The 23,186-nt window shown below is 50.5% G+C and overlaps 1 protein-coding gene across 1 annotated transcript in view; it reads right to left on the bottom strand.

Moving 5' to 3' along the window:
• TACC3 (transforming acidic coiled-coil containing protein 3) overlaps positions 1–23,186 on the bottom strand; it is a 94,118-nt gene that overhangs the window by 25,744 nt on the left and 45,188 nt on the right. The window contains exons 10-11 of the mRNA XM_075346805.1: positions 22,379–22,525; positions 15,027–15,103 (exon numbers count right to left, since the gene is read on the bottom strand). Coding sequence (XP_075202920.1) covers positions 15,027–15,103; positions 22,379–22,525 — 224 coding nt within the window. The remainder of the gene's footprint in view (positions 1–15,026; positions 15,104–22,378; positions 22,526–23,186) is intronic.

Below are 23,186 nucleotides of genomic sequence, written 5' to 3'. Positions count from 1 at the left end.
TTCAAGCCTGGCTTAAGAGGGTGTCTATATCCAGTTTAGAAAACCCATTTTCTTTGTCGCTCCATTGGGAGACCCAGACAATTGGGTGTATAGCTATTGCCTCTGGAGGCCACACAAAGTATTACACTTAAAAGTGTAAGGCCCCTCCCCTTCTGGCTATACACCCCCAGTGGGATCACTGGCTCACCAGTTTTGTGCTTTGTGCGAAGGAGGCAACACATCCACGCATAGCTCCACTTTTTAGTCAGCAGCAGCTGCTGACTATGTCGGATGGAAGAAAAGAGGACACATATAGTGTCCCCAGCATGCTCCCTTCTCACCCCACTGTATGTCGGAGGTGTTTGTAAGGTTGAGGTACCCATTGCGGGTACGGCGGCAGGAGCCCACATGCTGATTCCTTCCCCATCCCTTTTTACAGGGCTCTGGGTGAAGTGGGATTTACCGGTCTCCAGGCACTGAGACCGTGCTCCATCTACAGCCCCTGGAGAAGATGCTGGATGGAGCGGAGTACATCAGGGACATGGCCCTGCTTCCTCAAGGTACTCTGTGTCCCCGTGCATTTGGCGCTCACACCGCAGCATGCTGGGTGTTGTAGTGCGCCGGGGGACATCAGCGCTGCGGCGCCTGTGCCATGGCCTCATTCAGCTTTGCTGAAGCAGGCTCACTTATGGGAATTGGTCGCGCCGGCCGCTGGGACTGCGGCGCGGCTGGCACTTGTAGTGCGCCGGGGACTTCAGCGCGGCCTGCGCTTTTACGGCGGCCGCGCTGATAACTAGAGTCCCCGGCTTTTGCGGCCTGCTTCCGTTCGTTCCCGCCCCCAGACCTGCCAGTCAGGAGAGGGGCGGGACGCTGGCCACTTCCAGGAATCGGTCGCGCCGGCCGCTGGCAGCGGCGCGGCTGGCACTTGTGGTGCGCCGGGGACTTCAGCGCGGCCCGCGCCTTTACGGCGGCCGCGCTGATAACTAGAGTCCCCGGCTTTTGCGGCCTGCTTCCGTTCGTTCCCGCCCCCAGACCTGCCAGTCAGGAGAGGGGCGGGACGCTGGCCACTTCTATGAATCGGTCGCGCCGGCCGCTGGAACTGCGGCGCGGCTGGCACTTGTAGTGCGCCGGGGACTTCAGCGCGGCCCGCGCTTTTACGGCGGCCGCGCTGTTAACTCGAGTCCCCGGCTTCTGGGCCTAGTCTCCCTTCGTTACCGCCCACAGCCCTGACAGTCAGGGTAGGGGCGTGACGCTGCATAGAGCAGAGCTGAGAGCTGGAGTATGTTTTGCATACTCCACCCCTCTCACTGTGTGCACTGTGAATCCGGATTCCCGCACTTTCTCAGGCACGCCCACGGCTTCCTTCTCTACAAGGACGCCGGCAGCCATTAGTGTCAGTTTCTGTACGATACAGAGACAAGTGTGGAAGACCCTGGCATTCTGATAGTCACACAATCGCTGTAACAGGCGTTAAGCAGCACCTGTGGTGCTAACCCCACTAGTGCAGAAGTGCACTTATAGATATGCTTGTACTATATACATTGCACTGTTTGGTCGCACGTTGTATATACCCTCCTGGATTATGCGGAGGAGTTATCAGCATATTCTCTGTGTAAAACAAAGGTGCAGAACCACATGTTTTTCTATACAGCTGGTACAGCATGTACGGCTATACGGCCGGCAGGTACATAGACTCCCATTGTATGCACTAATGGCCAGGGGATGAGGACGGTGTCTGCAGTATTTACTGACAGTTTTTCTGAGACTATGGCTATGATACTAGAAGCCTAGCAGTCCGGACATGTCTCTCACAATATGGGCACTGTTGAATCATTGATCCATGGCCCCCCTCAGTGTGAATAACTAACAGCTCCGGGAATGTCACACGCATCCCAGAGTCACGGCTCTGCACGGACGTCAGTCCCAGACAGCCTAAGTGGGCTCGCTATGAGCGGCCTCGGTTTCATCAGGGTCCTAACAGAAGGACTCGCTGTGTAATGAGGCGGAAGTAGCGGCTCAGGATTCTGATCCTGAGACCGCTCTCAATCTGGATACACCTGATTGTGACGCCATAGTAAATAATCTTATAGCGTCCATCTATAGAATGTGGGTTATTTCTCACAGCTCCTCCAGTGGAGGAGTCAGCTTCACGTATTTTTCTGGACCACTCTGCCTTCAGAGAGGCAGTCCAGGAACACCACGCTTATCCAGATATGCGCTTCTCCAAACGGCTTAGGATACACGTTATCCCTGTCCCCTGACTTGGTCAAGGACTGGACCCAATGTCCCGAGCGGCATCCTCCAATCTCCAGGCTTGTAGCTAGATCCATAGTTGCAGTGGGAGATGGAACTGCAAACTCAAAGATGCCACTGACAGACAGATGGATCTCTGGTCGAAAGCCATCTATGAGGCTGTCGGCGCACCGTTGGCTCCGGCATTCTCTCCCTTGGGGCACTCCAAGCTATTTCAGCTTGTCTTACACAGATTGACACGGTTACACGTACATCTGTGCCGCAGGTGGCATCCTTAACCTCTCAAATGTCTGCATTTGTTTCTTACGCGATTCAGGTTGTCCTGGACTCTGCGAACCGTGCGGCGGTAGCCTCCGCTACTCCGTGTTTTTACGCAGAGCCTGGTCTGCTCGTTAAGTGAATGGAAGGCAGATTCTGCTTCCAAAAAAGGTTGCCTAACCAGTTGCCTTTTTCTGCTGACCGACTGTTTGGTGAGCGTTGGATGTAACCATCAAACAGTCCAGGGGTAAGGATTCATCCTTTCCTCAGCCCGGACACAACAAACCCCAACAGAGCAAGAGGCAGTCGGGGTTTTCGGCCTTTTCGAGGCTCGGGCAGGTCCCATTTTTCCTCGTCCAATGTGGACTCAAAAGGATCAGAGGAGCTAAGATTCTTAGCGGGCTCAGTCTCGCCCAAAAAAGCGACAGTCTGAAAACCCGCTTCCAAGGCGGCTTCCTCATGACTTGCGGCCTCGGTCGGTAGCAGGCTCTCCCGCCTTGGCGATATTTAGCTGCCATAGGTCAATGACCATTGAGTGTGAGACATTCTGTCTCACGGGTACAGGATAGAGCTCACTTCTCGTCCTCCAACTCGATTCTTCAGAATTTCTCCACCTCCCGGCCGGGCCGCTGCTCTTCTGCAAACAGGGTGCACTCTATAGGCAGAAAGAGTGATGACCCCCGTTCCTCTTCAGGAACAAGGTCACGGTTTTTACCCCAAATTCTTTGCGGTACCTATAACAACGGGCCGTTCCGTCCCGTTCTGGATCTAAAAATGCTCAGCAAGCTCGTGGACACCAGGCGGTTCCGGATGGAATCCCTCCGCCATGTCATCGCCTCAAGGTCCCAAGGATATTTCCTAGCATCATTAGGCATCAAGGATGCTTATCCACACGTGCCGATTGATCCAGAGCACTAGCGTTTCTACGCTTCGTTATAGGAGACGAACACCCTCTGTTCGTAGCTCTACCTTCCGGCTAGCGACAGTCCAACTGGTCTTCGCCAAGGTCAGGGCAGCAGTAGTCACAGTCCTGCACTCTCAGGGTCACTCTGTGGTCCCGTATTTAGACGATCTACTTGTCAAGGCACTCTCTTAGGAAACATGCCAACACTGCCCGAACGTTGCGCTGGAGACTCTCTAGAGTTTTGGGTGGATCATCAACTTTTTAAAGTCAGATCCGACCCCGACCCTATCGATAACATATCTAGGCATAGAGTTTCTTACTCTCTCAGCGATAGTGAAGCTGCCGCTAGACAAACAGCATTCACTACGGGCTGCAAGCTCTTCTTTAAGAACCAGTCGCACACATTGAGACGCCTCATGCACTTCCTACGTAAGATGGTAGCAATGGAGGCAGTTCCTTTCGCGCAGTTTTACTGCGTCCACTACAATGGGACATTCTCCGCCAATGGGACGAGGAGTCGACGTCCCTCAACAGAGTCGTCGTTCTTTCTCAGGCGGCCAAGGAATCTCTACGGTGGTGGCTTCTTCTCACCTCTTGGTCAAAAAGAAGGTCCTTCCTATCCCCGTCCTGGGCGATAGTTATGACAGACGCGAGTCTATCAGGGTGGGGAGCAGTTTTTCTCCACTACAGCGCTCAGGGTACGTGGACTCAGCAAGAGTCCACTCTTCAGATCAATGTTCTTGAACACAGAGCAGTGTATCTTGCCCTACAATCCTTCCAACAGCGGCTGGAAAGCAAGCATATCCGACTTCAGTCGGACAGCTCCACAGCGGTGGCATACATCAACCACCAAGGAAGAACGCGCAACCGGCAAGCCTTCCAGGAAGTCCGGCAGGTTCTGATGTGGGTGGAAGACACGGCATCCACCATATCCACAATTCACATCCCAAGTGTGGAAACTAGGAAGCTGACTTCCTAAGTCGCTGAGGTGTGGCCGAAAGAGTATGGTCTCCTCACCCGGACGGGTTTCAGGAGATCTGGCGCCGCTGACAGAGGCCGGACGTCGATCTAATGGCGTCACGGCACAACAACAATGTGCCAGCTTCATGGCACGGTTTCACAATCATCGAGCTCTGGCGGCAAACGCCTTAGTTCAGCATTGGTCGCAGTTCCAGCTACCTTAGGTGCCACCTCTGGCATTGTTGCCCAGAGTACTGCGCTAGATCAAGACCGACTGCGGCCGCGCCATCCTCGTCGCTACAAATTGGCCGAGGATGTTGTGGTACTCGGTTCTGTGGTGCCTCACGGTAGGCTAAACGGGGGCACTACCAGACCAATCAGACTGGCTGTCTCAAGGGCCATTCTTCCATTTGAATTCTACGGCCCTCAACCGGATGGTGTGGCATTGAGTCCTGGAACCTAGTGTCGTCAGGATTACCTCAGGACGTGGTTGCCACCATGAGACAGGCTAGCATACCAACGTCCGCCAAGATTGACCACAGGACGTGGAAGATGTTCTTATCTCGGTGCTCGGCGCAGGGTGTTTCTCCCTGGCCGGTTGCATCGTCTATGTTTCCTTCCTTCCTGCAATCTAGGTAGGAAAATGGGTTGTCGCTCAGTTCCCTTTAGGGACAAGTCTCAGCGCTATCTGTATTTTTTCAGAAACGACGACTTCCTCAGGTACGCACGTTCCTACGGGGAGTTTGTCTTCTCAGCACTCCGTACAAGCGGCCGTTAGAGCCCTGAGATCTGAACAAGGTTCTAATTGCTCTCCAGATGCCGCCTTTCGAGCCTTTGAAGGATGTCTCCCTTCCCGTTTTTCACGGGAAGTGGCCTTCTAGTAACGGTCTCGTCTCTTAGGAGAGTTTCCGAGCTAGCAACGCTCTCATACAAACTCCCTTCCTGGTCCTTCACCAGGACAGGGTAGTTCTGCGTCCGGTTCCGGAATTTCTCCCTAAGGTGGTATCCCATTTTCATATCAATCAGGATATCACCTCACCTTCTTTGTGTCCTCGTCCAGTCCATCAATTTCAGAAAGATTTGCATCTGTTGGTTCTGGTGAGAGCACTCAGGTTCTACTTCCCGCATGGCGCTCCTGCGCCACCCGGATGCACTCTTTGTCCTTGTCGCTGGTCGGCGTAAACAGTCGCAAGCTTCCAGATCCACCCTTGCTCGGGGGCTCGAGGAACCAATTCTTGAAACCTACAGTTCTACTGGGCTTCTGGTTCTCTCAAGGCCGAAGGCCCATTCTACCAGAGCCGTGGGTGCATCCTGGGCATTACGGCACCAGGCTACGGCTCAGCAGGTGTGTCAGGCACCCACCTGGTCGAGTCTACTTACTTTTACCAAGCATTATCAGATGCATACCTACGCTTCGGCAGACGCCAGCCTAGGTAGATAAGTCATTCAGGCGGCGGTTGGCCACCTGTAGGAGAGGGCCGTTTGACGGCCCTATCATGAGGTATTCTTTTACCCACCCAGGGATTGCTTTTGGACATCCCAATTGTCTGGGTCTCCCAATGGAGCGACAAAGAAGAAGGGAATTTTGTTTACTTACCGTAAATTCCTTTTCTTCTAGCTCCAATTGGGAGACCCAGCACCCGCCCTGTTTTCTCGGGGTTTTTCTGTTTTTTCGGGTACACATGTTGTTCATGTGGTATGGTTCAGTTCTCCGATGTTTCCTCGGATTGAATTGGTCTTTAAACCAGTTATTGGCTTTCCTCCTTCTTGCTTTGGCACTAAAACTGGTGAGCCAGTGATCCCACTGGGGGTGTATAGCCAGAAGGGGAGGGGCCTTACACTTTTAAGTGTAATACTTTGTGTGGCCTCCAGAGGCAATAGCTATACACCCAATTGTCTGGGTCTCCCAATTGGAGCTAGAAGAAAAGGAATTTACGGTAAGTAAACAAAATTCCCTTCTTCATACACCCTTATTCTAGAATCCTCTATCCAGGGTCCTAATGTCTTGGTCAGATTTCCCCCGCTGTCAGGAGAGCCCGTCTGGCTCCACTTTACCCAGTCAATCCATTAATATGAATTATGAGACGACAGATCCGGCGTTTTTTTAAACGTCAACTGACGCAACGGATGTGTTATTTCCCAGGAATCCTGTGAAAAAAAAAAACAAACTGATCCGTCGCGTCAGTTACATCCACTGAGCGTCAGTTTTTTTTTTGATGGATCCATCTGTTTGGGACAGCCCAATGGGTGTGCCAAACATGCTGGGCATGCTCAGTAGAGCATGACGGAATCCAGCGCTGGTTTCAGTTGTGACGGATTATGGCAGAATCCAGCACCATAGACATCCATTATAGCTTGTGACGGATGGCGACGGACACCTGCGGAGTCCATGTTTTTGCCACTCCAAAAAAACATTACATTGTTTGTTGCTCCCGCCTGACGGTCAGTCAGTAAACGACTGATCCGTCACATGGCGGATACAACGCAGGGCCATCAGTCACAATCTGTCTCTAAAAGAAGTCTATGGGGAAAAAAAAAAAAAAAAAAAAAAAAAAAAAGATTCCTGCAACATATTTTGCATGATACTGTAATTCCTCAAGACGACGGACGAAAAACAACGAAAGTGTGAACATAGCCTTAGATCATCATACACCAAGGATCCACAGAGAATATCTCACACTGATTTATTAAAGTGGAGCATGAATGACAAGCGTTGACCCCAGACTGCAGATACGCACCCATCAGGCAGGGCTGTGGAGTCGGAGTCGTGGAGTCGGAGCTCATTTTGGTGGAGTCGGAGTCGGTATAAAATGCACCGACTCCGACTCCTAAAATATATAATAAATTGGGGACAGTAGTGCAATGCAGAATGTGCTGAATATTTTACTAAATAATAACATTTAGTATAATGCTTATATTTAAGTGAAAAATTTATTGTAGTACAATGTGAACATCAGACATTTAATTGTTTTTATGATACAATAATCAAGATATTTGGATAGAACATAAAATATTTATTGGAATACAACTTTAGAACACAAAGAAGGGAATTTTGTTTACTTACCGTAAATTCCTTTTCTTCTAGCTCCTATTGGGAGACCCAGACAATTGGGTGTATAGCTTCTGCCTCCGGAGGCCACACAAAGTATTACACTTTAAAAAGTGTAATCCCTCCCCTCTGCCTATACACCCTCCCGTGCATCACGGGCCCATCAGTTTTGGTGCCAAAGCAGGAAGGAGGAAACTTATAAATTGGTCTAAGGTAAACTCAATCCGAAGGATGTTCGGAGAACTAAACCATGAACCAAAGAACAATGCCAACATGAACAACATCTGTACACAAAAGAACAAACAGCCCGAAGGGAACAGGGGCGGGTGCTGGGTCTCCCAATAGCAGCTAGAAGAAAAGGAATTTACGGTAAGTAAACAAAATTCCCTTCTTTGTCGCTCCATTGGGAGACCCTGACAATTGGGACGTCCAAAAGCAGTCCCTGGGTGGGTAAAAGAATACCTTAAATAAAAAGCCGTAAAACGGCCCCTTCCTACAGGTGGACAACCGCCGCCTGAAGGACTCGCCTACCTAGGCTGGCATCTGCCGAAGCATAGGTATGCACCTGATAGTGTTTCGTGAAAGTGTGCAGACTCGACCAGGTAGCCGCCTGACACCTGCTGAGCCGTAGACTGGTGCCGCAATGCCCAGGACGCACCCACGGCTCTGGTAGAATGGGCTTTCAGCCCTGAAGGGACCGGAAGCCCAGACGAACGGTAGGCTTCAAGAATCGGTTCCTTGATCCACCGAGCCAAGGTTGACTTGGAAGCCTGTGACCCTTTACGCTGGCCAGCAACAAGGACAAAGAGCGCATCAGAACGGCGCAGGGGCGCCGTACGAGAAATGTAGAGTCTGAGTGCTCTCACAAGATCTAACAAGTGCAAATCCTTTTCACATTGGTGAACTGGATTAGGACAAAAAGGTAAGGAGATATCCTGATTGAGATGAAAAGGAGATACCACCTTAGGGAGAAAATCCGGGACCGGACGCAGAACCACCTTATCCTGGTGAAACACCAGGAAGGGGGCTTTGCATGACAGCGCTGCTAGCTCAGACACTCTCCGAAGTGATGTGACTGCCACTAGGAAGACCACCTTCTGCGAAAGACGTGAAAGAGAAACATCCCTCATCGGCTCGAAGGGTGGTTTCTGAAGAGCCGTTAGCACCCTGTTAAGATCCCAGGGTTCTAGCGGCCGCTTGTAAGGTGGGACTATGTGGCAAACCCCCTGCAGGAACGTGCGTACCTGCGGAAGCTTGGCTAGACGCTTTTGAAAAAACACGGAAAGCGCCGATACCTGTCCCTTGAGAGAGCCGAGAGACAAACCCTTGTCCATTCCGGATTGAAGGAAGGACAAAAAAGTGGGCAAAGCAAACGGTCAGGGAGTAAAACCCTGATCAGAACACCAGGATAAGAAGATCCTCCACGTCCTGTGGTAGATCTTGGCGGACGTTGGTTTCCTGGCCTGTCTCATAGTGGCAATGACCTCTTGAGATAACCCTGAAGACGCTAGGATCCAGGACTCAATGGCCACACAGTCAGGTTGAGGGCCGCAGAATTCAGATGGAAAAATGGCCCTTGAGACAGCAAGTCTGGTCGGTCTGGCAGTGTCCACGGTTGACCCACCGTGAGATGCCACAGATCCGGGTACCACGACCTCCTCGGCCAGTCTGGGGCGATGAGGATGGCGCGGCGGCAGTCGGACCTGATCTTGCGTAACACTCTGGGCAGCAGTGCCAGAGGAGGAAATACATAAGGCAGTCGAAACTGCGACCAATCCTGAACTAATGCGTCTGCCGCCAGAGCTCTGTGATCTTGAGACCGTGCCATGAATGCCGGGACCTTGTTGTTGTGCCGGGACGCCATTAGGTCGACGTCCGGCGTTCCCCAGCGGCAACAAATCTCTTGAAACACGTCCGGGTTAAGAGACCATTCCCCTGCGTCCATGCCCTGGCGACTGAGAGTCTGCTTCCCAGTTTTCTACGCCCGGGATGTGAACTGCGGAGATGGTGGAGGCTGTGGCTTCCACCCACATCAGAATCCGCCGAACCTCTTGGAAGGCCTGACGACTGCGTGTGCCGCCTTGGTGATTGATGTACGCCACCGCCGTTGCGTTGTCCGACTGAATTCGGATCTGCCTGCCTTCCAGCCACGGCTGGAACGCCTTTAGGGCTAGATACACTGCCCTTATCTCCAGAACATTGATCTGAAGGGAGGACTCTGGCTGAGTCCAGGTGCCCTGAGCCCTGTGGTGGAAAAAAACCGCTCCCCACCCTGACAGACTCGCGTCCGTCGTGACCACAGCCCAGGATGGGGGCAGGAAGGATTTTCCTTTCGACAGAGAAGTGGGAAGAAGCCACCACTGAAGAGAGTCTTTGGCTGCCCGAGAAAGGGAGACGTTCCTGTCGAGGGACGTCGACCTCCTGTCCCATTTGCGGAGAATGTCCCATTGGAGTGGACGCAGATGAAACTGCGCAAATGGAACTGCCTCCATTGCTGCCACCATCTTCCCTAGGAAGTGCATGAGGCGCCTCAAGGGGTGTGACTGGGCTTGAAGGAGAGATTGCACCCGTCTGAAGTGAACGCTGTTTGTCCAGCGGGAGCTTCACTATCGCTGAGAGAGTATGAAACTCCATCCCGAGGTAAGTTAGCGATTGGGTCGGAGTCAATTGTGACTTTGGGAAATTGATGATCCACCCGAACCTCTGGAGAGTCTCCAGAGCAGTATTCAGGCTGTGTTGGCATGCTACCCGGGAGGGTGCCCTGACTAGAAGATCGTCTAAGTAAGGGATCACCGAGTGTCCCTGAGAGTGTAGAACTGCCACCACTGTTGCCATGACCTTGGTGAAGACCCGTGGGGCTGTCGCCAGGCCGAAAGGCAGAGCCACGAACTGAAGGTGTTCGTCTCCGATGGCGAAACGCAGGAAGCGCTGATGCTCTGGTGCAATCGGCACGTGGAGATAAGCATCCCTGATGTCGATTGATGCTAGAAAGTCTCCTTGGGACATCGAGGCAATGACGGAGCGGAGAGATTCCATCCGGAACCGTCTGGTTTTCACGTGTCTGTTGAGCAGTTTGAGGTCCAGAACGGGACGGAATGATCCGTCCTTTTTTGGCACCACAAAAAAGTTGGAGTAAAAACCGCGACCACGTTCCTGAAGGGGAACGGGGATCACAACTCCTTCTGCCTTCAGAGTGCTCACCACCTGAAAAAGAGCATCGGCTCGCTCGGGGGGCGGAGATGTTCTGAAGAAACGAGTTGGAGGACGAGAGCTGAGCTCTATCCTGTAACCGTGAGACAAAATGTCTCTCACCCATCGGTCTTGGACATGTGGCAGCCAGGCGTCGCAAAAGCGGGAGAGCCTGCCACCGACCGAGGATGCGGTTTGGGGAGGCCGAAAGTCATGAGGAGGCCGCCTTGGGGGCGGTTCCTCCGGCGGTCTTTTTAGGACGTGACTTAGACCGCCACGAATCAGAGTTCCTCTGGCCCTTCTGTGGCCTGTTGGACGTGGAGAATTGAGACCGGGCTGAGGGCCGAAAGGACCGAAACCTCGGTTGTATCTTCCGTTGCTGAGGTCTGTTTGGTTTGGACTGGGGCAAGGACGAGTCCTTTCCCTTGGATTGTTTAATGATTTCATCCAATTGCTCGCCAAACAGACGGTCGCCAGAAAATGGCAAACCGGTTAAGAACTTCTTGGAAGCAGAATCTGCCTTCCATTCGCGTAGCCACATGGCCCTGCGGACTGCCACTGAATTGGCGGATGCTACCGCTGTACGGCTCGCTGAGTCCAGGACGGCGTTCATGGCGTAGGACGAAAAAGCCGACGCCTGAGAGGTTAAAGACACAACCTGCGGAGTAGAGGCACGTGTGACTGCATTAATCTCAGACAGACAAGCTGAGATAGCTTGGAGTGCCCATACGGCTGCGAATGCCGGAGCAAAAGACGCGCCTATGGCTTCATAGATGGATTTCATCAGGAGCTCTATTTGCCTGTCAGTGGCATCCTTGAGCGATGAACCATCTGCCACTGCTACTATGGATCTAGCCGCCAGTCTAGAGACTGGAGGATCCACCTTGGGACATTGAGCCCAACCCTTAACTACGTCAGTGGGGAAGGGGTAACGTGTGTCATTAAGGCGCTTAGTAAAGCGCTTGTCTGGAAAAGCTCGGTGTTTCTGGACTGTATCTCTGAAGTTGGAGTGATCGAAAAACGCACTCAGTGTACGTTTGGGAAAACGAAATTGGAATTTCTCCTGCTGAGAAGCTGACGCCTCAATCGGAGGAGCTGGAGGAGAAAGTTCTAGCACCTGGTTGATGGATGCTATAAGGTCATTTACTATGGCGTCCCCTTCAGGTGTATCAAGATTGAGAGCAGCGTCAGGTTCAGAGCCCTGATCTGCCACATCCGCTTCATCCTCCAGAGAGTCCTCATGCTGAGACCCTGAGCAGTGTGATGAAGTCGAGGGAAGCTCCCAGCGAGCCCGCTTAGCCGGTCTGGGACTGCGGTCCGTGTCGGAGTCCTCACCGTGGGACCTAGGAGTCACCCCAGGAGCACTTTGCTGCTCCGACCAAGGGGGGCCTGGGGGCAAAGATTCAACAGTGCCCGGGGTCTGTGTTACCGGTCTGTGCTGCAAAGCTTCAAGTATCTTAGCAGACCATCTATCCATAGACTGAGCCATGGATTGAGAAAGTGACTCAAAGTTTCTCAGCCAATACTGCAAACTCTGTCCCTGCCACCTGGACAGTGGGTGGTTCTACCTGGGCAGAGGGTCCCACCAGTGGCTGAGGCTCCGGCTGAGTGAGTGTCACAGGGGCCGAGCATTGCACACAATGAGGGTAGGTGGAACCTGCAGGTAACAGCCGCACAAGAGGTACAGGTTGCAAAATAAGCCTGTGCCTTGGCCCCCTTGCTTTTTGCGGACGACATGCTGTTGTCTCCTACTTAGAGCAATCAGTGAGGGTATATAGCCAAAAACAATTAATGCGGCCGAACAGAGTAAATGTATACAATAAGGAGAATATATATATATATATATATATATATATATATATATATATATATATATATATATATATATATATATATATATATATATATATATATATATATATATATATATATATATATATATATATATATATATATATATATATATATATATATATATATATATATATAACACACATACACACTTCGGCACCCAGGGGGGCCAGCACCTAGTAACAGGTGCGGCTTACCGACCGCCCTCAGCGGTTGTGTGTCCACCAGATTCCCTGCCTGGGCCTCCCAGAGCTGTGGAGCTCGGTCCTGAAGTTCTCCACCTGCAGAAGTGCTGATAGCAATGGCTGCCGGCGTTCTGAGAGGAGGAGGGGGCCGTGGGCGTGCCTCAGAAAGTGCGGGAATCTGGTGCCCCGCAGTGCTCAGTGAGGGGGGGAGGAGGATACCCAAGTATGCTCCAGCCCTCACCGCTGACGTCCAGTGCAGCGTCCCGCCCTTACCCCTGACTGGCAGGCCCGGGGGCGGGAGTATGCGGTACTAGGCCGCAAAAGCCGGGGACTAAAGTTAGTAACGTGGCCGGGAAACAAGCGCGGTCGGCGCGGTAGTCCCGGTCACAAAAAACACCCAGCAGCTGCTGCAGCGTCCGTTACACAGGCGCTCTATGCGCCGTCCCCAAGGGGACACAGAGTACCTCAGAGTAGCAGGGCCCTGTCCCTGATGATACCCGGCTCCTGTCCGTCAGATTCCCCCAGGGGCTGCGGAGGGAGCCCGGTCCCAGTGCATGGTGACCGGTTAGGATCCCACTTCACCCAGAGCCCCTAAGGGATGGGGAAGGATAACGGCATGTGGCTCCAGCCTTTGTACCCGCAATGGGTACCTCGACCTTAACAGCACCGCCGACCAGAGTGGGGTGAGAAGGGAGCATGCTGGGAGCCCTGTTAGGGCCCTCTTTTCTTCCATCCGACAAAGTCAGCAGCTGCTGCTGACTAAAATGTGGAGCTTGCGTGAATGTGTCTGCCTCCTTCAACACAAAGCAAAAAACTGATGGGCCCGTGATGCACGGGAGGGTGTATAGGCAGAGGGGAGGGGTTACACTTTTTAAAGTGTAATACTTTGTGTGGCCTCCGGAGGCAGAAGCTATACACCCAATTGTCTGGGTCTCCCAATGGAGCGACAAAGAAAAACTAATAAATTGTAAATATGTAATCTCTATCTCTATCTCTATATACACAGTGTATATATATACACACACACACACACACACGATATATATGTAATCTACTGTATATTACATAGTGTATTACATATTTACAATTTATTACAGTTTGTGTTCTAATGTTGTATTCCAATAAATATATTTTATGTTCTATCCAAATATCTTGATTATTGTATCATAAAAATTATTAAATGTCTGATGTTCACATACACATATTCATGTACTACAATAAATTTTTCACCTAACTATAAGCAATATGTGTAGGAGTTTGAGTCGGTGCAAGAGAATTTGAGGAGTCGGAGTCGAAGGTTTGGCTTACCGACTCCACAGCCCTGCCATCAGGTATGTAGATATGCCACAAAATTCTAAAATGAAAGGTGCTCTTTAATCCCTTGGTGCAAACGCACCTTGAGATGTGCCCGGCAGTATAAAATATATCAGAAAAGTGAGTACACCCCTCATTTTTGTAAACATTATCTATCTTTTCATGGGACAACACTGCAGATCTGACCCCGTGATACAATGTACAGTGTCAGTGTGCAGCTTGTATAACAGTGTAAATACAGTGTCCTCTAACAATAATAATTATTACTGTATATTATTATTTCTGTATATTATTTCTGTAAATTATTATTACTGTATATTATTTCTGTAAATTATTATTATTATTATTTCTGTATATTATTAATTATTATTTCTATTATTATTTCTATTATTTCTATTAGTTAGCAGGAGCACTCAGATTCAAAACTTGAAGGGAATATCACCAGGTTTTTGCTGCCTCATCTGAAAACAATGAGGAAGAAAAAAAAAAAAAAAAAAAAAAAAAAAGGAAAAAAAAAAAGACCCTTATCTCATCAATGTATCACTTAAATTTACTGGATGCAGCAGTTGTGACAGCTGTTAGATGTAGCAGAGCTCAGAAAACGGACCAGTGTCCCACACCCCTGATTAGCAGCCTTCTGTGTACATTGTCTATAGACCGTGAGCTACTAAGCAGTGGTGGAGAAGTGGTCCCACAAAAAGGCAGGGGGACAAATAGTCTGGCACTGATCATCATCTGATAAAACGCTCATGAATTGAAATAACAGCGCACAGCCTAATAAGTGACACCGCTAAAAATCACTGACTCAGCCCATACCCCATGTCATCCTCAGATTTGCAAAAACCTGCTGACAGATTCCCTTTGAGAAACAGTGAAAGGATTAGGAGAAGGGTGGGTGGGATAGTCAAGCGAGGCTGGGAAATTCATCATAATTTACACCACAAAAGTGGCGCAAGTTACAAGAGAAATGCAATGTAGTCTCAGACTGCAAAACATTTCATGCAGTGGAGCATCGCAACTAAAAGATGTACAAAATGCCAATCTGGATGAATCATGGCCTGTAAGGAGAAGGAACAAAACTTACTCCATTTCTATATATTCCAAGTAAAGTTTCTTATGTTTATTCTTCCACGCCACAACTTCTAAATCTTTTTCTTGTACCTAAACCCATAAATATATAATTTTATTATATATTCTATTGTTATTTACTATTAAATATATTCAATATTATATAAAATCATATCAAATCATAATATAAAAATAAACTAAAATATAATATAATATTTTAATATAATTTTCTATCATATTATATTATAGCATCATATTTAATAATAATGAATTATAATATAATGAAATAATATTTTAATGTATTTTATTATTTTTATTATTAATAATATATTAACAATAATATTAAATAAATAATAACAAATAAGAATAATTAAAATATTTTAAAACCAATATACACTTGACCTGTTTATTCATGGTCAGTCCTGGTTCTCTGAATGGGAGTGTTTCTGCAACATGTGTGGATTGCTGTCATATGAACAGGACGGTGGCAAAAATTGTTTTTTTGCTTGTGTTTTTAGCAATTTTGACTTTTTTCTTCCCTCAGATGTATGTATGTATGTATGTATGTATGTATGTATGTATGTATGTATGTATGTATGTATGTATGTATGTATGTATGTATGTATGTATGTATGTATTTAAATAAAAAATAAATACCCACAGGAGGGGAAAAGAAATTCCTAAATACAAAACAGAAAAAAAAAAAAAAAAAACTTAAATTTCTTCTTATGTGAAATACATAAATCACTGGATGCCAGATAAAAAGGTATCATTTCAGCAAACTGCATTAATAAACTGTGCAATATCATACGATGATCGTGAAAGCAGATTTGAATTTTAAGGCGTTTGGCAGAGAACAGCGCCACCCCTGTGGGCAGGTTGCATCTGGTACTGCAGCGGAGCATTTTGAGGTTAATGGCTGCGCTGTAATAGTAGCCAACTTATGTACTAGAAATCTTATGCACACTACAGCTATACAGTTACTACTATTAATAGGGCAAAAAGAAGGGAATTTTGTTTACTTACCGTAAATTCCTTTTCTTCTAGCTCCAATTGGGAGACCCAGACAGTGGGTGTATAGCTACTGCCTCTGGAGGCCGCACAAAGAACTACACTTAAAAGTGTAAGGCCCCTCCCCTTCTGGCTATACACCCTCCCGTAGGAGTACGGATTCCTCAGTTTTAGTACCAAAGCAAGAAGGAGGAAAGCCAATAACAGTTTCAAAAACAAATTCAATCCGATAACTAGATCGGAGAACTTAAGAAACAACGTGAACAACATGTGCACCCGAAAAAACGAAACCCTAAAAACAGATAGGGCGGGTGCTGGGTCTCCCAATTGGAGCTAGAAGAAAAGGAATTTACGGTAAGTAAACAAAATTCCCTTCTTCTTTTTCGCTCCTAATTGGGAGACCCAGACAGTGGGACGTCCAAAAGCAGTCCCTGGGTGGGTAAAAAGATACCACATGAACGGGCTGTCATACAGCCTCTTCCTACAGGTGGGCCACCGCCGCCTGAAGGACCCGTCTACCTAGGCTGGCGTCTGCCGAAGCGTAGGTATGCACTTGATAGTGTTTGGTAAACGTGTGCAGACTCGACCAGGTAGCCGCCTGGCACACTTGCTGAGCCGTAGCCTGATGCCTCAACGCCCAGGACGCACCAACGGCTCTGGTAGAATGGGCCTTCAGTCCAGATGGAATCTGAAGCCCAGCAGAACGGTATGTGTGAAGAATTGGTTCCTTGATCCACCGCGCCAGGGTGGATTTGGAAGCTTGCGATCCCTTATGCTGACCAGCGACTAGGACAAAGAGCGCATCCGAACGGCGTAGAGGCGCCGTGCGAGAAATGTAAATCCTGAGTGCTCTCACCAGGTCCAACAGATGTAAACCCTTTTCAAATTGGTGAACTGGATGCGGACACAAAGATGGCAAAGTGATATCCTGATTGAGATGAAAGGAAGAAACCACCTTGGGAGAAAACTCTGGAATTGGACGCAGTACTACCTTGTCTTGGTGAAACACCAGGAAGGGAGATTTGCAAGATAACGCCGCCAGCTCGGACACTCTTCGAAGAGATGTGACCGCTACAAGAAAAACTACCTTTTGTGAAAGCCGAGAAAGGGGAACCTCTTTCAAGGGCTCGAAAGGCGGCTTTTGAAGAGCAAGGAGAACCTTGTTCAGATCCCAGGGTTCCAATGGCCGTCTGTAAGGAGGAACGATATGACAAACTCCTTGGAGAAACGTGCGTACTTTAGAAAGCTGTGCCAAGCGCTTCTGAAAGAATACGGATAACGCGGAGACTTGACCCTTAAGCGAGCTAAGGGACAAACCTTTTTCCAACCCAGACTGCAGGAAGGAAAGAAAAATTGGCAATGCAAATGGCCAGGGAGAAAACCCTTGAGCCAAGCACCACGCTAAGAATATCTTCCACGTCCTGTGATAGATCTTAGCTGAGGATGGTTTTCTAGCCTGTCTCATTGTGGCAACAACTCCCTGAGATAAACCTGAGGCCGCTAGGATCCAGGACTCAATGGCCACACAGTCAGGTTCAGGGCCGCAGAATTCAGATGGAAAAACGGCCCTTGAGACAGCAGATCTGGACGGTCTGGTAGTGCCCACGGTTGGCCTACCGTGAGATGCCACAGATCCGGGTACCACGACCTTCTTGGCCAATTTGGAGCGACGAGTATGGCTCGCTGGCAGTCGGACTTGATTTTCCGGAGAACTCTGGGTAACAATGCTAGAGGTGGGAACACATAGGGGAGTCGGAATTGCGACCAATCCTGAACCAAGGCGTCTGCCGCCAGCGCTCGGTGATCGTGAGACCGTGCCATGAAAACTGGGACCTTGTTGTTGTGCCGTGACGCCATCAGATCGACGTCCGGCGACCCCCAGCGGCGACAGATCTGTTGAAACACGTCCGGGTGAAGGGACCATTCTCCTGCGTCCATGCCCTGGCGACTGAGAAAGTCCGCTTCCCAGTTTTCCACGCCTGGTATGTGAACTGCAGATATGGTGGACGCTCTGCTTTCCACCCACGTCAAAATCCGCTGGACTTCTTGAAAAGCTTGGCGACTGCGTGTTCCCCCTTGGTGGTTGATGTACGCCACCGCCGTGGAATTGTCCGACTGAATCCGAATCTGCTTGCCTTCCAGCCATTGTTGGAAGGCTCGCAGGGCAAGATAGATTGCTCTGATTTCCAGAACATTGATCTGCAAGGTGGACTCTTCCTGAGTCCACGTACCCTGAGCCCTGTGGTGGAGAAACACCGCTCCCCACCCTGATAGGCTCGCATCTGTCGTGACCACTGCCCAGGACGGGGGAAGGAACGACTTTCCCTGTGACAATGAGTTGGGGAGAAGCCACCAACGTAGAGAGTCCTTGGCAGTCTGAGAGAGGGAGACAGTCCTGTCGAGGGACGTCGATTTCCCATCCCATTGGCGCAGAATGTCCCATTGGAGAGGGCGCAGATGAAACTGCGCGAACGGGACTGCCTCCATTGCTGCTACCATCTTTCCTAGGAAATGCATGAGGCGCCTCAGTGAGTGCGACTGGCTCTGAAGGAGAGATTGCACTCCAGTCCGTAGCGAGCACTGCTTGTCCAGTGGAAGCCTCACTATCGCTGATAGAGTATGAAACTCCATGCCAAGATAAGTCAGAGATTGGGTCGGGGTTAGATGAGACTTTGGAAAGTTGATAATCCACCCGAAAGTCTGGAGAGTGTCTAGCGCCACCTTCAGACTGTGTTGGCATGCTTCTTGAGAGGATGCCTTTATAAGCAGGTCGTCTAGATACGGGATGACCGAGTGACCCTGCGAGTGCAGAACAGCTACTACTGCTGCCATGACTTTGGTGAAGACCCGGGGGGCTGTTGCCAGACCGAAGGGTAACGCTACGAACTGTAGGTGCTCGTCGTGTATGACGAAACGTAGGAAACGCTGATGCTCTGGTGCAATCGGCACGTGGAGATACGCATCTTTGATGTCTATTGATGCTAGAAAATCTCCCTGAGACATTGAGGCTATGACGGAGCGTAGGGATTCCATCCGGAACCTCCTGACTTTTACGTGTCTGTTGAGCAACTTCAGATCCAGGACGGGACGATACGATCCGTCCTTTTTTGGGACCACAAACAGATTGGAGTAAAAACCGTGACCCTGTTCCTGAAGAGGGACGGAGGTCACCACCCCTTCCGCCTTTAGAGCGGCCACCGCCTGCAACAGAGCATCGGCTCGGTCTGGTGGTGGAGAAGTTCGGAAGAAACGAGTTGGCGGACGAGAACTGAACTCTATCCTGTACCCGTGAGATAGAATATCTCTCACCCAACGGTCCTTGACGCTTGCTAGCCAAATGTCGCCAAAGTGGGAGAGCCTCCCACCGACCGCGGGTGTGGGCATCGGAGACCGCAAGTCAGGAGGACGTCGTTTTGGCAACGGTTCCTCCGGCTGGTCTTTTTGGGCGTGACTGAGACCTCCAAGAATTTGAACGTCTCTGGTCCTTTTGAGTCTTTTTTGACGAGACGAATTGGGACCTGCCCTGTCCTCGAAAGGACCGATAACCAGACTGACCCCTCCTCTGTTGGGGCTTGTTTTGTCTGTGTTGCGGTAAGGAAGAGTCCTTACCCTTGGAGTGTTTGATGATTTCATCCAAACGCTCTCCAAACAATCGGTCACGAGAAAAAGGCAAATTGGTTAAGCACTTCTTGGAATGAGAATCTGCTTTCCAATGTCTCAACCACAGAGCCCTACGCAAAACAACTGAGTTGGCTGACGCCACTGCCGTGCGGCTTGTAGCGTCCAGAACAGCATTAATCGCGTACGACGCGAATGCCGCCATTTGCGAGGTCAATGGTGCTACCTGCGGGGCAAATGCACGTGTGACTGAGTCGACTCGCGCAAGCCCGGCCGTGATAGCTTGGAGTGCCCATACGGCCGCAAAAGAAGGCGCTAATGACGCTCCAATCGCTTCATAGATGGATTTCAGCCAGAGCTCCATCTGCCTGTCAGTGGCATCTTTAAGTGCCGCTCCATCTTCAACAGCAACCAAGGATCTAGCTGCAAGCCTGGAAATTGGAGGATCCACTTTTGGACACTGGGTCCAACCCTTGACCACTTCAGAGGGAAAAGGGTAGCGTGTATCTTTAAGTCGTTTAGGAAAACGCCTTTCAGGATAAGCGTGGGGTTTCTGGATTGCGTCTCTGAAGTCAGCGTGGTCCAGAAAAGTGCTTAATGTACGCTTAGGGTATCTGAAATGGATTCTCTCGTGCTGCGAAGCTGACTCCTCTACAGGAGGAGCTGGTGGGGAAATATTCAACATCTTATTGATGTTAAATATAAGATCATTAACTATGGCGTCACCATCTGGTGTATCTAGATTGAGAGCGGTCCCAGGATCAGAATCCTGATCAGTTACGTCCGCCTCATCACCCATAGATTCATCCCGCTGGGATCCAGACCATTGAGATGAATGTGAAGGCCCGTCATAACGAGCCCGCTTAGGCTGCCCGGGGCCATCGTCCGAGTCAGAGTCTTCACCCTGAGGTGTAGATGCCCGTCCCGGAGCTAGGAGCTGAGGGGGACCAGGGGGCAATACATGCACAGTGTCCGTGGTCTGAAGTACAGGCCTAGCTCGCAATGTGTCAAGAATTTGTGACATAGTGAGAGACATTCTGTCAGCAAAAGCTGCAAACTCAGTTCCTGTCACCTGGACAGCATTCACAGGTGGTACACCCTGGGACACGTCCAGCAGAGGTCCCGACTGTGCAAGCGCCGCAGGGGCCGAGCACTGCACACAATGGGGGTCCGTGGAGCCTGCCGGTAGAAAAGTCCCACATGCGGTGCAGGAAGCATATAATGTCTGTGCCTTGGCACCCTTGCGTTTTACGGGCGACATGCTGCTGGCTCTCTGCATGTGAGAGAGTCTATAGCCAAAGGGCGACCAGCGCTATGTAATACCAAGTAATTGTAGCCACAAAATACTAAGATACTACGAGCACAAGAGGGGGTGAGCCCTGAGGGCTGCTTACCGCCCGCTGAACAGCGGGTAAGAGGCTGCAGAATGCCTTGTCTGGGTCTCCCCGGCTCCCCTCTGCAGCTCAGCGTGTCAGCAGGAATGGCTGCCGGCGTCTGTGGAGAGGGGCGGTCCGTGGGAGTTCCCCAACAAAAGTGCGGGAACAGTGTCCCCTCTGTGCTGACTGTGAGGGCTGGAGTATGTAAAAACGACTCCAGCCCTCAGCGCTGATGCACTGGCCAGCGTCCCGCCCCTCTCCTGACTGGCAGGTCTGGGGGCGGGAACGAACGAAAGCAGGCCGCAAAAGCCGGGGACTCGAGTTATCAGCGCGGCCGCCGTAAAAGCGCGGGCCGCGCTGAAGTCCCCGGCGCACTACAAGTGCCAGCCGCGCCGCTGTTCCAGCGGCCGGCGCGACCGAGTCTAGACGTGGGCAGCGTCCCGCCCCTCTCCTGACTGGCAGGTCTGGGGGCGGGAACGAACGGAAGCAGGCCGCAAAAGCCGGGGACTGTAGTTATCAGCGCGGCCGCCGTAAAAGCGCAGGCCGCGCTGAAGTCCCCGGCGCACTACAAGTGCCAGCCGTGCCGCAGTCCCAGCGGCCGGCGCGGCCGATTCCCATAAGTGTGCCTGCTTCAGCTAAGCTGAATGAGGCCATGGCACAGGCGCCGCAGCGCTGATGTCCCCCGGCGCACTACAACACCCAGCATGCTGCGGTGTGAGCGCCAAATACACGGGGACACAGAGTACCTTAAGGAAGCAGGGCCATGTCCCTGATGTACTCCGCTCCATCCAGCATCTTCTCCAGGGGCTGTAGATGGAGCACGGTCTCAGTGCCTGGAGACCGGTAAATCCCACTTCACCCAGAGCCCTGTAAAAAGGGATGGGGAAGGAATCAGCATGTGGGCTCCTGCCGCCGTACCCGCAATGGGTACCTCAACCTTACAAACACCTCCGACATAAGTGGGGTGAGAAGGGAGCATGCTGGGAGTCTGTATAGACCCTCTTTTCTTCCATCCGACATAGTCAGCAGCTGCTGCTGACTAAAAACAATGGAGCTATGCGTGCGTGTCTGACCTCCTTGCGCACAAAGCTAAAACTGAGGAATCCGTACTCCTACGGGAGGGTGTATAGCCAGAAGGGGAGGGGCCTTACACTTTTAAGTGTAGTTCTTTGTGCGGCCTCCAGAGGCAGTAGCTATACACCCACTGTCTGGGTCTCCCAATTAGGAGCGAAAAAGAAAACAAAAATTCTAAACTGTAGTAAAAAGTTGCAGCAAGTGACCAATGAAATCTAAAAAATTCCAGTTTTTCTGGGTCCAGAATTGGGATGTATTTGCTTCCCCTAAATCAGACGCAGTCACTCACCTCCAGCCTGACTTTCTCTATGGCGGCGTCCATGTCTATCTGGCTGTATTTCAGCACTTCCACGATCGCCCCCACATCAGACGGCAGCAGGAAGGGGTCAGGAGCCGGCACAAGGTGTGTGGGGTCCGGAATTAAGGGAGCGTCGTCCTGTGGAAGAGGAAGACTAGTGAGCCGGCTGTGGAGCGTAACCGGATACCATGGTGGAGTGGCTGCTGCCTAACAAGTGCACGCTGCTATAGTGACAGGAGGCGGCTGCGGCACCCGGGAGGGAAGAAGCCTCGCTGCAGGTACACGGGGACACCCTCTGTGTGCAGCACACCGCAGCCCCAGCCAGACGTTGCAGGCACGAGAACAGGGACTTTTAAGATTATACTCATACCAGCTACCATTTTTTAAATTCTGATAATTAGATATTATATACATGTAATTAAAAAAAAAATATATAATTTATAAATGCATGTAAAAGTATAAAAAAAAGAATTTTGTTACTTACCGTAAATTCTTTTTCTTATAGTTCCGTATTGGGAGACCCAGACCAGGGGTGTTTAGCTTCTGCCTCCGGAGGACACACAAAGTACTACACTAAAAAGTGTAGCTCCTCCCTCCGAGCATATACACCCCCTGGATGACCAGATCTAGTCAGTTTAGTGCAAAAGCTGAAGGAGGCCATCCACCCACAAGTAGAGATAGAGCAAGAACCGGAACAACCGGAGCCTCTGTCCACGACAACAGCCGGTGATAACACACGGAACAAGAAATTGCCAACAGGCAACAGGGAGGGTGCTGGGTCTCCCAATACGGAACTATA

Source organism: Anomaloglossus baeobatrachus, chromosome 1 (genome assembly GCF_048569485.1).
Source record: "Anomaloglossus baeobatrachus isolate aAnoBae1 chromosome 1, aAnoBae1.hap1, whole genome shotgun sequence".
NCBI classification, from domain to species: domain Eukaryota; kingdom Metazoa; phylum Chordata; class Amphibia; order Anura; family Aromobatidae; genus Anomaloglossus; species Anomaloglossus baeobatrachus.
Note: the sequence above shows the minus strand (reverse complement) of the source record. Positions and strands in the feature narration are given on the sequence as shown.